At 39.5% G+C, this 13,679-nt stretch overlaps 1 protein-coding gene across 2 annotated transcripts in view; it reads left to right on the top strand.

The window, feature by feature from the left end:
• The window catches only part of CORIN (corin, serine peptidase), a 115,202-nt gene extending 103,164 nt beyond the window's left edge, over positions 1-12,038 (top strand). For both annotated transcript variants that reach the window (XM_066317045.1, XM_066317046.1), the window contains 6 exons: positions 1,152-1,274; positions 4,096-4,145; positions 5,550-5,724; positions 8,691-8,962; positions 10,488-10,621; positions 11,085-12,038. In XM_066317045.1, coding sequence (XP_066173142.1) covers positions 1,152-1,274; positions 4,096-4,145; positions 5,550-5,724; positions 8,691-8,962; positions 10,488-10,621; positions 11,085-11,267 — 937 coding nt within the window. In that variant the 3' untranslated portion in view covers positions 11,268-12,038. The remainder of the gene's footprint in view (positions 1-1,151; positions 1,275-4,095; positions 4,146-5,549; positions 5,725-8,690; positions 8,963-10,487; positions 10,622-11,084) is intronic.
• The last annotated feature ends 1,641 nt before the right edge of the window (positions 12,039-13,679 follow it).

Consider the following 13,679-nt stretch of genomic DNA (forward strand, 5'->3'; position numbering starts at 1 on the left):
TGGTTAGCAGATCATGGAATGATACGTTCTGAAAAATAAGTCATGTAACAGGCAAGGTCCAGGGCTGTGACCTCAAACTCTGGTTTGTTCTGCCAGCTGTGTTGAAAATGTTTCCATATGGTTACACTGACAACTTTACCAGAAAACAGAATTCCTTTGATCTCTGTTAGTTTATGCAATCAAGTGGGTAAAGAATGTTGGTGTTTTGTAAAGATTTTTTAAAAAAGAAATACAGTCAGTATTGAGAATTGGACTTGAAGACAAACTAATATTCTGGCTGGCATTACCAGGTACTATCATGAGAGATTGGGTTCAGAGGCCAATTTAAGGACACACCACAGTTTTTCTGAAATTCTCTCATTCTCTTTTCCATGAATAAGGATTTAGAATTTGGCCTTTGACTGGGATTGATGGCTAATCATGAATGGTTCTGTGTTGGAAAGCTGTGTGACAAGTAAAGTAATTGAGAAATGCTCTATTTTTTTTCCATTTGGCAGTCAAGGTTTAAGAAAATAGCAATTTCTTGAGTCTTATCAGGCAATAACTAGATTGAGGTAGTGGATATATGAAAATATCTCCCGGTGAACCATTCCAACCCTGGTGAACCATTCCAACCCTGACATACTTGTGTAGGTTGCTGCAAAAGAACGGGTTTGACATTGTTACTAGTGATTTGTTCTGTTTTGCAAAGCGGGCAGCTTGGACTTCAGAGATACTCTCAAGTCTTACTAACAAGACCTAGACTGCTTTTACTGTAAAATTTTAATGGATTTCCAATGACAGGAATGTAAGAAGATATTTTTTCTGCTACCTCTGTAACATATGAAGATCTATTTTTTTTTTTCCCCCCACATTTTGGGAGGCCAAGAAACTGCTGTAACAGCATCAATGTGTGCATTACAGGAAATGCCACCTGAAGATTCTTGCTGTTTTTGATTCCAATTCTGCTTCTTGTTGGGAAATACAACGTGGCTGGCCTGGCTTCTTGGGGTGATTTCATTCTCCTAAGTGTGTATCTGGCACTCGTGGCTTTGCCATATCATTCAGACATATATCTTTGGAGTAAACAGATATGTTAGGGCCGCTTCACCTTCGTAACTGTAACATAGAAACCTACCAGAAGTTCTATCAATGTCTTTCATTTGTTCCAGAGGACCATCCAAAACAGAAATTGTAATAGAGAATGAGGAAATGCAGGACCAAAAATGGCTGAATCTACACTCAGACTGGAAGAATAAAAATGCATCCACTTTACACGCACTTCTAGTGAATGGGTAAGTAACAGGTAAAAAAAGACCTATTTCACTGCTGTGGGTAGTCCCTTACCAATGCAGGATGACCAGGTCTTTGGTAAGCTCTTCTTATCCATGGTATCCGTGTGTAAATCCCAGCACATACTCATGTCAGTTGTTAAGATAGAATGTACAGTTATTTTAGTGTCTGCAACCACTACAGTGTCTTTTGAGACCATTCTGTGAATCCTCAGGGGCCCATTAGCGTAGAAAAACAGCATTTGAGTGATACAGAGGAGATGCCCTTGAAGGACCTGGACCAAACTGCTTCATTAAATCTCTGCTGAGCAAGAAATTCCAGCAAGTGCTGTATAGCAAAATCTGCACCAACATCTTACCATCCTCTGCAGCCCGTGTAGTCTGGATTCATGAATCTGGAGCAACCACAGCTTCTTCAGTAGAGGCTATATCCACTCACAGTAGGTTTCCTTAGCTCTGGCTTCAGATGATGGTATATTCCTTTTGCTTAACCCAACTAAATAGGGTTCAGTTACTAATGAGAAGCCAGGATCTCATGGTCGAGACATTCAAAGTGTGACTTCGAAGAGCCAGTGAACTGGAAATCCAGGGCAAAACTGGGAGAGCCACCTAATCCCCATTGGCAACTGCATTCTTCAAAAGAAGATTCATGGTTTCCCTATTCTGTTTGAAATGCCCAGGAGCTCTCAGAACATCCTCCTTCCATAGAAAATCCTTCTGTTTCATAAGAAAAGATTGTCTTTAGTAACTGCAGAGATAGAATACATGTGAAGACAAAAATCTGAGGAAGAAACCTACTTTTCTTTTGCTTGGCTCCATTATTTTCTGTGGTCAAAGTTTTCCCTAGTAGCAGAGCACTGTAAAAATTGTGCCTGGCAAGGACCTAATTTTGCTTTCTTACATCTCAGTTTTGTACTTGTTTTGTTTTACATTAGTATTTTTCCCATTCCTTTTAGTTAACTTATAGTTCTTCATCTAAAAAGGCCATTACTGAATGGTGCCTGATACTTGAAAGTTGTCTTTTTAACTCTTTGATTTTCCTTTCTCACTGTCTTTTTTCCTCTAGCCTAACAGTATCTAAATGCTTTTCTCCAGAGTAATACAAGAATAAACACCTTGTGACCAGATGCAAAGGCAGATCCACAATCATATTCTGTTCAGTCACTAAAGGGCAAAGCAGAAATTTCAAGGTACTTTTTGACATTTTTGAAAGAGGTCTTCTAGGAGACATATGAGGTAACGGATCTGGAGCCTCTGAGTTACAAATTCTAGTCGCAAAAAATTTAGTTTTGCCCAAAGTGCAAGTTAAAGAAGGGGAAAAAAATCAGTAATGAGGATATATTGCATAAGTGAAAGTTACATGTAGGAAGCAGATGTTCCAGTCCCCCTGAGTTCAGAAAATGGATAACAAGAAGTGAGGAGCTAAGGGGTAAAGGGTGCATGAAGGGTGAGGCTGTTTTTGTTTTGGCTGCATCTGGCATCCTGTTCAGATGACTAGGAAGTGCCCCTGAGTCCTGCAGTCTAGGTGTATTCATCTGGATCAGCTGCAGCATGGAAAACCTTTGTGCTGTGGAGTATGTTGTATGGTTAAAGGAGTTGCCAGGCTTCTGGACTAATGGGAGCTGGGCCAAGAACTAACAAACACACCACTAAATCATAAAGTTTTCATGGGAAGGAATGGCACAGTGCAGAAAATGCACACATAAAAGCTTAAAGTTTTCTCTTTAGAACTGGCTCTATGGTAAGTCAAAGAAACAAGTGTAAAACATGAGCATGGCTGGTCTCAGTTACATTCTGTATATTTTCTTTGCCTGTCAGAATTGTGCACAAAATTTTATTTCCTGAAATTGATTTCCTGTCTTTACTATCTCTAGAATAATAATTTTATGAACTGGGTTTTCAGGAAGAGAAATAGACTGATTTTCACAGTGAATGAGGTATATGCAACGTACGGAACAAAGGTTTGGTTAAATTCCAGATTCAAGGTAATCTGGTGGGCTGGCTGACACTGTTGTTTTGCCCACATTATTATCTGTAATTTAACATGAAATGCAGCCTCTTTTTAGGTGGTTGCAGTTTTAAAGATACTACCTACCTGCTGGGATTAGAGTGCAAAGAATTACCTGACAAGGGAATGACCTGTGTGTCCAGTCCAATGTAGCTCTGCACCTGACGCAGAAAAGCATGTACACACTAGGAATGAAAAAATTGTGGAAATAAAAAGGTAGTCAGCTAGTTGGGCAGCAATGCTTGCTGATTTAACTGTGATTTCTCTTCCCTTGACAAAAAAAATCAATTCTTCCCTCTCTTATCTGAAGATTTTCAACAGAAATTATAAGTTCTTGTTGTTCTAGTTTAGTAAGTTTTTGTCTACTTATGCAGACTTGGATTCTTTTAAAGTAGCCAAACTCTTAGGGCATGGAAGAGCATCTGTTACCAAAGGCATTTCAAAGCAAATCCTTCCTTTGACTGTAAGGGAGACTGGCAATCTGTGCTTTCAGGTGCTGTAAGAACTGGACAGACTGTGCATCCCAGCTGACCTCAGAGCTGGAGCCATGCCCAGGGAGCAAGGTAGTCTGCAAAATACGTGCCACCTACTCACGAAATGTATTGTAAAGCTGAACTAATATTTTGAATTATCTTAAGGCAGATGCTGGAAGCCATGGATGGTCTGGCATAGGAAGCTCCTTGAGTTTCTTTTTACAGTTTGAGGGAATTTTTAACAGCTGGATTACAGCAATGAATACAATACCTGTGCTGATTTTCAGTTTGCCAAAATTAATTAATTAATGAGATTTCCACCATGTTTTGTTTCCATATTTAGACAGACGTGTCAAAGCAGAAGCAAAGTGGCTCTCTTTTGCACTAAAGAAGGTAAGAGAGAAGTGCTTATAAAATACCTATTATTCAGAATGCGTTAAGTCACTTAAAAAATGCAGAGGTTTAGTGTTGATTGATTCCGAAATTTTTACTATACCTATGCAACATCCAGTTTTGCACTGGGTTTATTTTTCTATACTCAATTTCATCAGCTTTTCTTATTTTTTGACTAGGATGCTGTGTGTAAAGGTAGCCCATTCCTGACACCACAAAAGGAGTTTTGTCAGCAGTTAGATTTCAAAAAGTAATTTGATAAAATTTCCTGCTGAAGATATCCTTAACCAGAAGAGAGGTTAGCAGAACTATCTGCCTGGGAGTTGGAGCTGTGATCTGTTTGTTAAGTTCAAGGGGACAGAAGAACCTGAAGTAGAATGTTATGGACCAAGTCTGTTGGCACAGCAGGTTGTGCAATTTTAAGTGGTTTGAAAATCCACAAAATTCTTCATCTGTGATGAAACCATCTTCTACAGACAAGGAGAGATTTGCTGAAGAACACTTGGACTATGAAGTAGCTTGAGTCAGGGAAAAGCAATTACAAGACAGGAGCTAAATGTGAGAAACTAATCAAAACATTTGCTACTTGTCAGAGAAAGGAAAAAGCTCAAAGGAGCTTTCTGAAAGCTTGTTGAAGGTATTATGTTCTGACATATGTTGCTTACTCTACAAAGTTAAATAAATACAGTAAGAATTATAAAGTACAAATAACCATTGCTCCAGTTTGTTTCTTTAGCACTGAATTCCCAGATACATGCAATGGCAGCATATCCTCCCTTGGCATGCCAGTTGCAGAAACTGGTGGTGTTCTTTTGTTCTCTAAATTAGACTGAGTATAAACAGGATACAAAACAAGCCTGGCATCTTTCAAATCCAGAAAATAAAGTGAAACAAAAGTGAAGCATTATTTTAGAGTAGTAACTGGCAGATGGTAGTCTGGTATAATTTCTAGTGGAAGTGGCTTGTAAAGTGTAATGGACAAAGTACTAGAATGTCTTCAGATCTTTAAATATTCTCCCTTAGTAATTTCTGCAGGCAAAAATGACGTTTTGCTGTGTAGCTGAGTAAACGGCATGACATTAACCTCACACCCGACTTGAAAACCTTATTATTGCTGAGCAGATTTTCCAGAATCAATTCTGCATAACACAAAGTAGGCCAAACACGTTGCTAGCTAGAAGGAAAAAGACATCAGGAAACCTCCAAGTTAATATTCCAAACTTTGGCTTGGTTAATACTTCAGGCTGATCCAGGCAAAATTAATAACCGGAAAGCGAATCCTTTGACACAAAGCAATGCAAGAAGTGCCTCGGTGTTTGATACTGAGTTTGATTCTGAGTGCTGCCAGCCTCCTGTGCCCATCCGTGCCGCAGGAGGACCTGACGTGTGCTGCTGTTCCCGCAGAGTGCGGCCGCCGCCCCGCCGCCCGCATGAGCAAGAGGATCCTCGGCGGCAGGACCAGCCGGCCGGGCCGCTGGCCCTGGCAGTGCTCCCTGCAGAGCCAGCCCAGCGGACACGTCTGTGGCTGCGTCCTCATCGCCAGGAGATGGGTCCTCACTGTAGCGCACTGCTTCGAAGGGTGAGAGGGCTCACATATCTTACTGCTCGTAATTGTGAATCCTAAGTGGGAATTGCGGAGTCCTTCCCCCTCTAGCGAACACGCCTTTGCGGAGACCTGGTTTTAGGAGACTAAAAAAGAGATTGAAAAGGGGCAAACCAGCATCAGCTTAGGTTTTTGCATGTTTTAATATTCTCTCTGCTGATGGAAGCTAAATGAAGATGTTCTGACCTTCAGCAGGAAACAGGGAAAGTAAGAAGACCAAAGCATTAATTCTATAGCTGTCATAAAACTGCCATGGGTTTAAAAACCATCCTCTGTACCAGCGTAGAAAAGGCCCTGAAAAAATGCTGTGGCCACTGGTAAAAAAGAAAAACTGAGTATTTTATTTACTCACAGTGCAAATGACATATTGAAGTCACTTTTTATGAGGTCCGCTCTTTAATTAAGATTGCAGTCATTAATAAGTCAGTATTAACAACTAAGTGCCTTCTGGTATCAGAGGCTGTGGTGGAGGGACAGTCTGGAGCAGAGGATGTTTACATGTCTTAGCAATTGTTTTGATCATTGCCAGCTTTTTTGGTGCTAACCAATATTTCTTTTTGATGAACCACACATTTCAGAGGGTGCTTTATTACCTCATTTCTTTTGTCTAGTAGAAAGTTTTTTAATTGGGTTTCTAAAGAAAATTTAAACAAGTGTTTTCTGCTGTAGTTAGCAAGTATTTCTCTGGCATATGGTTGCTTAATCCTGCTTTTAACTGGTGCTTGCTCACTGGAAATTATTTACACTGCACTAAACAATTTCTTTGTGTTTAAGCCAGCAAAAATTCTATGCTAAGTAAGATTCTCTTGAACTGGTATTTCTATATAATGTTATTCATTCCCTTTTTCAGTGAAAATTTACATTTTGTCTTTTTATTCCTGAAAACGGAGTTCTTTGGTGTTTGTCCTTCTAAATTAATAGTCTGCTAAACCTGTCTAATATACACAAGATTACTGTATTTTATCAGAAGGTCTAGAAGGAATATTTCTTCTATCTCCATCTATTTTTAAATTTACTGCTGGAATATTTCCTATCCTTTGGAAAAATACTTTCTAGTGATCTAAAATAAAGGGTGGGATGGAGGTTGATCCTTCAGCAATATTGGAATGCTGTTGAATTTCCTGAATAAGATTCCCTTTGTTACTGAAAGATAAGCAAAGCAGCTGTCACATTATAAAGTGAAAATTCTCCCAGAAAAAGTGCCACTACATTTTGGAGCTCTTCATTTACCCCTCACACAGAGCTGCATAATATCCCTGTGAGCTCAGAGTATAACTTGTTAAAAAGTTTCTTTCACATTTATATTCTAAACACCTTAAAGCACTAAGATATTCTGGTCTAATAATTGACTTAGATGTTATATGAACTTTTTTCTCTTCTGCCTTTCTGAAAAGATTAGGGGGAATGTGCCCAGAAGCCTGAAATCTTGCAATTCTTCATTTGTAAGAAGAACTTATTTTTCTAAGCTTAATACATCACCAGTAAGACCATTCTTGATATCATGATTTTTTAATATACATAAAGTAGTTAAAAAATTCCTAAACCAACCAGATTAAACAACAATATGAAGATTTTTTTTAAGTGCTCTGGTTCTTTTTTACAAAATACTCCATTTTGTGAAACTCCTGTGAAGTTTGGAATACAAAACTTGAGGACCATATAAAAATAATAGAAATAGTCATGAATACTTGTAGAGGGCATAAATAGAAAAAGCTGCATTAAACATCCTATTGTTTGTGAGTTTTCTTCATATAGTCCTGAGTTTTGTCAAGATCATTTTGAAATGCTTTTCATTAAAGAATCCAAAACATTTAAAGATTTTTTTTTTTTAATGTGTAGGACAATGCATTCTGGCTGTTTATTTCTCTAGGCAATGCTATTTTACAATGGTCATAAACACAATAGTGTGTGAATATTCTCAGCACTTAATTTCTGTACTTTATGGGACAGCTCACAAATTGGTCATGATGCTACAAAGATCATTATAGTCTGAAATGCTAGAATTTTCATCCAACCCTTAAGGTAAATGTAGTCTTGATTTAGCAACTGAATCTCTTCACAAATTACAGGAGTTACAGTCCTGTTGAGCACTACGAAAAAGCTGAAATTCTGCATGCTTTTACCTACACTGCTTTGAATAAGCTTCAGTCCTGTCAAAGGTGCTTAGTTACATGGAGTTGTCTTCCAACAGCTGTGAAAAATGGTGACTTTCTTGAGAGCTTTTAGCATCACAGAATAATTAGAAACCACGAAGAACCTGCAACTCATCCTGTGACCAGTTAGGATCAAGAGATTACAGCCTCCAAGTCTTCCATAAAATCCAGGCTTTCCTGATGTGTCTCAACAGACAGTGGTTCAGTGTTCTCCCTGTATCATATGTATCATTGCTTTGTGGTCTTGCATGTTTACCAAAAGAGTCTCAAAAAAATTTAAGAGTCAAAGTAACCTTTGATCTTAGGCATAGAAAGTAGACTTGGCACAGACTGAATGCTGAATAAATAAAGGACTTTTCCCATGGCTATCAAAAAATATTTAATTTACACAATAGAATTGCTTCTTTGAGAGTACTTACGGATTTCAGTGAGACTTAACTGCTGTCAGCAGCAGACTACTGAACAATATTCTCACCCAGTGAAATCTGTATGTGCCCACCACTGAGCATGTGAGCAACTAATGCTGGGAAGAATCCAAGGGATGACTTGGACAGCCTTTAATACAGCAAGTAATACATGGTTTCGTATCTTCTGATGGGAGTGAGCTTTAATGTGTTTGATTACAAGCAGGAGGGAGATTGGAAAGCATATACTTACTTCTGTTGCTCAGATCTTTGCTGTAAGGATTAATGCACAGTTTGCAAAAAGGGAGAAAAAATATCTTGGGTATTTTAGCGTAAAAGAAAGACTTTGACTGAAATTTCACTTTTTTTTTTCTTTTTTACAAAGGAGAGAAAATGCAGCTGTCTGGAAAGTTGTGCTTGGGATTAGCAATCTCGATCATCCATCAAGCTTCATGCAGACCCGACTGGTGAGGACCATCATCCTCCACCCACGCTACAACAGAGCAGTTGTGGACTATGACATCAGCATTGTGGAGCTGGATGAGGATATCAATGAGACAAGCTATGTCAGACCTGTCTGCTTGCCCAGCAAGGACCAGCTGGTTCAGCCAGACACCTACTGCTACATCACGGGCTGGGGACACATGGGCAACAAAAGTAAGATGACTATTCTGGGTTTTATGACTTTTGGAAAACATGTGAAGCTTCTACTGACCTAATGAAATAAGTAATACTGTCAGAAACTTTTATCCATTTATGCTATTATTGGATTTTAATAAATACTAGGGAAGTGTAACTACTCTTGAAGGGATCAAGCTGTGACTATAGCCTAGCTTTTCAAGCAGCAGCCTCAGTTTATGCTCCTTAATGCTTACTTAGATACTGGCTTGATTTTTAAAAATGCTGAGGATCTGGAAACTTCTATCAAGAAAGTCCCCTGCATTAGTTATGATTTTGCCTATCTAAGTTGCATTCAGAACAGTATTGCAAAAGGTATCACATCATCAGTGTGAGGGAAACACTCCAGTGAAAGCTGGAGACTCTGGAAGCACTGGCATACAGCCTGGAGGAACAGGGATATGAATAATTTTGTACTTGTGACACAATTTATTCCATAATCACAAATGTTGCTTTTCTGTCTCTGAATAGAATGTTAGTGTGTTTTCCTGTTTTGAGGCTGCCGCAATCCTTGACAGGAACTATTGTGTTATGTAAATCTTCATTCAGGCAAAATGATTCTGCAGGGGTAGTGTGCAAATTAGCCTGGCCCCAACACTTTTAGTGCACATTGTGTCTCTTTCTTTGCTACTATTATAATAATTAATAGGGATGACTCTTCTGTACGCTGGGTAAGGAAATCTTCCTTTCTGTATTGCTTCAGTGGAATTTCAGTTGTAGTGGCCAGGTTAGATGTGGTAAAAATTAAATTGCACACATGAATGGTAAACTGTTTACTAGCATCTCTACTCGTCTGGAAGTATCTCTATATGATGTCAGGAAAAAAACTCCCAACAGAATGGTTTTGCAGCAACTGGTAAATGGAAAATGTTTTTTTTTGTTTTCTAATGTGGTCAGTGTTGATTTTAAAGATTTTATGCTAGGAAGCATCAAAATCCACTGTGGCTACACAGCATTTAGTACTACATACCCTAGGCTGAAGAACTTAGATTAGAATTTGAGCTCAGTCAGTTGCTTAGACTAGGAAGAAGTCATCTATTGTCTCGTGAACATTTTACAATAATTTCGTTAGTTTCAAATGCTGATTTTCTGCTACATTCTGTAAGTAAAATTTACCCAAACATAACCAAAATGGCTGTGATTATTATGAAGTTTTACCATGAGAGACACCAAGAAACAGGGAGGTCCTGCCCTGGAACAGTGAATCAAACCTGTTATCCACCTCTCTCACATTACTATTTTCCAGCCACAACTGCCCCCATCTTAAAAGTCACAAACTGCATCATGTCCAGGTGCAAATGCTCAGTAAGCAGCAAATGTCATACCTCACGTGCTTAATCTTTCTCCAGAATGCAACACATAGTGCTCCTCCACATTTAATATCCACAGAGACAGCAGTATTTATAATGTATCCCAAAGGAAATGTTTGTCATACCTCATGGAGTCATAAATAGGTAAGTGTTTGTGAATTTGTGTATAGTAAACGCTTAATTCTGTTTCTCAGTGCCTTTCAAGCTTCAAGAAGGAGAGGTTCGCATAATTTCCTTAGAACAATGCCAGTCATATTTTGACATGAAAATCATCACCAGCAGGATGCTGTGTGCTGGCTATGAATCTGGCACTGTGGACTCTTGCATGGTAAGCTTCTCTGTAAGGAGAAACAGAAAGTTTCGACAAATAAAATTGCTTTTAGAAATCAAAGTATTCTGATGTTAATTAGGTGTAGCATACTTAATCTATTCTAGGAAGGACAACTGTCTATTTACATACTTTAACCCAACTCCTATTATTACTATTACTGCTGATATTGGTGCAAACAACTTACCTTCATGATAATGAAATGCTTCTAGAAGACTCTAAGGTTTATCTGCATTAGTTAAATTTTTAATTTGTATGAGCCTTTTGCAGGCAATTTTTTGTACAAATGTAATGGGTAATAAATACTGGTAATGCTGTGTGAGGCTGCACAGTTAATCAGAGCAGCTGGTTTTTACAGCTGAGTTATTTGCTGAAGGCAAATGGCTGTAGGAACAGTGATACAATTTTAACCACGAGTGCTGGCCATGTGTATAATAGACTGTTTTTAACTTTCCTGTTGCAGGGTGACAGTGGAGGACCACTTGTGTGTGAGCATACTGCAGGGCGCTGGACTTTGTTTGGTTTAACATCTTGGGGCTCTGTCTGCTTTTCCAAAGTTTTGGGACCTGGAGTTTACAGTAACGTGTCACATTTTATTGAGTGGATTGAAAGACAAATATACATCCACACCTTTCTGCTAAACTAACTCCAGATGGTAAGAACTGTGCTGACAGACAAAAGAAAAAAGGAATCAGCCCTTCAATACTGAAGGTTTTGCAGTCCAGAAACTCTGTGAAAAGGAGTTTCAAGCTCTGTCTGTTCTTGTTGTGGAGCTATGGAATATGCATTATATGTTACTGGTAAATTCTCTGCTCATGAATATACGTTGTGGTAGAATTAATAATCCTTTTGACATTTCTTTTAACTGTGTTGTGGTGTTATTCCAAACACTGCAAAAAGCTTAAAAGAAAAGAATCAACCACTTTCTGCCTTTCAGCTATTAAAACTAAACAGTAGCACAGACTAGAAAAACTTTTTAAAATAACATATTTTAATACTATTCAATTAGTAGCACATGCGTTTTCATTCACTTCTTGTGATGAGGAAGGAACTTTGTGCATTCATATGGCACTGCAGGACATACATTCACAAGGACAAGTCTCGACAGGGCCATACTACATGCTGGAGGGTCTGGAAGACATTGAGGAGTTTGTACATCTGTGTGGCACAGGACACATCAAAGCACACGTGCTGGTCTCCAAAGGTGTGTAGCCATGTGCTCCTGGCATGCCTGAGCTAATGCATTTTGTCCCTCAGGTTGGTTAATTTGCATGGGCATAATAACCCTGTTCTGTCCTGATTGCACAGCTTCTGTTCCCAGAGCCAGCTTGGGCAGCTCTTTGGGGTGATGGAGGAACCAGCAGGCCGACAGATCCATAACCACCAGTGGAGGCACTGAAGCCTTTATTGTTCAGACTCCTTGGAACAGCCTCTAGCACTTAATCTTCTGTAGCTTCCAGCGTCCTAATGTGTCCAGGAAACACTCATGTCTCAGCAGCACTACACTGAGCAGTGCATTTATCAAACCTTTGCCCCACTGGCTTTCCTCCCCACTTTGTATAATGTGTTCTGCATACAAAGCATGCACTGACCATCTCCAGCCCTCCAAAAATGTAAGAGGGTTGGCAATACCACTGCGGTGGTTTCCCCTCCTAGAGTCAGCTAATTGAGACATCTTGTTGAGACATGGAAAAGGCAGATTTAAAATTCAAAAGATGCAGTGTGGGCACCATCCCAAATATTGGGGAACTGGTTAGTTTTTATAGGTTTCTTCTTCTACTTTGCATTTAAAGTTTAATTTTGACTAGCAAGATGAAACATTTGGGGAAAAAAGGCAGAAAGAAAATGAGTGATAGAAGGCTTGGGATTCCAGCTTTTGTTCAAGGGAGTATTACAAATACAAGAAGCAAAGTACAACAGCTTCACCAGCAAAGGCTCCAGGAGCCCAGCTCAGGTGCTTGGTAGCCAGATGTGTAGTCCTCTGTGCAGCAGTATGACACTAAGCCTTAACTCAAGAGAGTCTGTCTGGAAAAGATTATGATGGAACTTGGCACCCTTTTGTGCTGCAAGAGGGAAAGTGTGTCCTATCAACTGATGTAGATGATGTCCTGCACAGCTGTCAGCTTTTAGGAAGCCAGAACAGGACCAGTCAGGAATCTGAGGATTACAGGATAAAATCCACCGGGGAACAATGCATTTAAAATTTGTGTATTCAGTGCTGTGCCTACTCCCCTGTGAATCCAGCCTCAGGCACACAATAACCCTCTCTGCTACCTCTGGCATGGCCCCATGACAGCATGGCAGGGCCTTGTCAATAGCATGACTGCTGCATGGGGAAACATGCTTTAAAAGACCTAACACATGGACATTTCAGGTACTATTAATCATGCTGCAACTCACCTACATAGATACATTGCTTTCATGAAGCTTTATCTCTGTATCTTCTCCTTAAACATCGCTAACATTAGAACATTAGCCACACTAGCCTGCACTGTGGACATGAATATTAATAAACACTCAGTATTTAGGCTACAGATTCTGAAACTATTTAAGTGGTTACTCAATCACTGTTTCATGCTCAGAGAGAAAAATCTTTGAGGCTTTGCTTGGTTTGATTGTTGGGGTTTTTTTTACTTTAAATATCTTAAAGATATAACACTTAAATACCCTTCTTTCCCCCACCTTTAAAGGAGAGAAAGCAGCTGTGACCATGTTCATCTAGGGCAAGTAGATTACAGTTGAAGCTGGTTATTGATGTCCTTGCCTCAAGGATATAGAGGCTGGAGCTCTCAGTCCTCACTTCAGCTGTCCTCTGAGGCTGGGATGGCTGTAAGGCAGAAAAGCTCTGAGTCCTGGAGCTGGTTATCACAGAGTTCCCTGAGGAGAAGTGGCCAAGTGATTGATTGAATCAGCTGGCTGGTGTCAGACAAGTTCTGACCAGGTCTATTTTCCAAAGAGGTGCTGCTGCAGAATGAACAACACAGCCCGGCTTCTCTCCACTGGATAGGGTGGTTAGCAGCTTTGAATTTTGTAAAGCACCAGAGTGCATAGAGTCATT

Source organism: Sylvia atricapilla, chromosome 4 (assembly GCF_009819655.1).
Source record: "Sylvia atricapilla isolate bSylAtr1 chromosome 4, bSylAtr1.pri, whole genome shotgun sequence".
NCBI classification, from domain to species: domain Eukaryota; kingdom Metazoa; phylum Chordata; class Aves; order Passeriformes; family Sylviidae; genus Sylvia; species Sylvia atricapilla.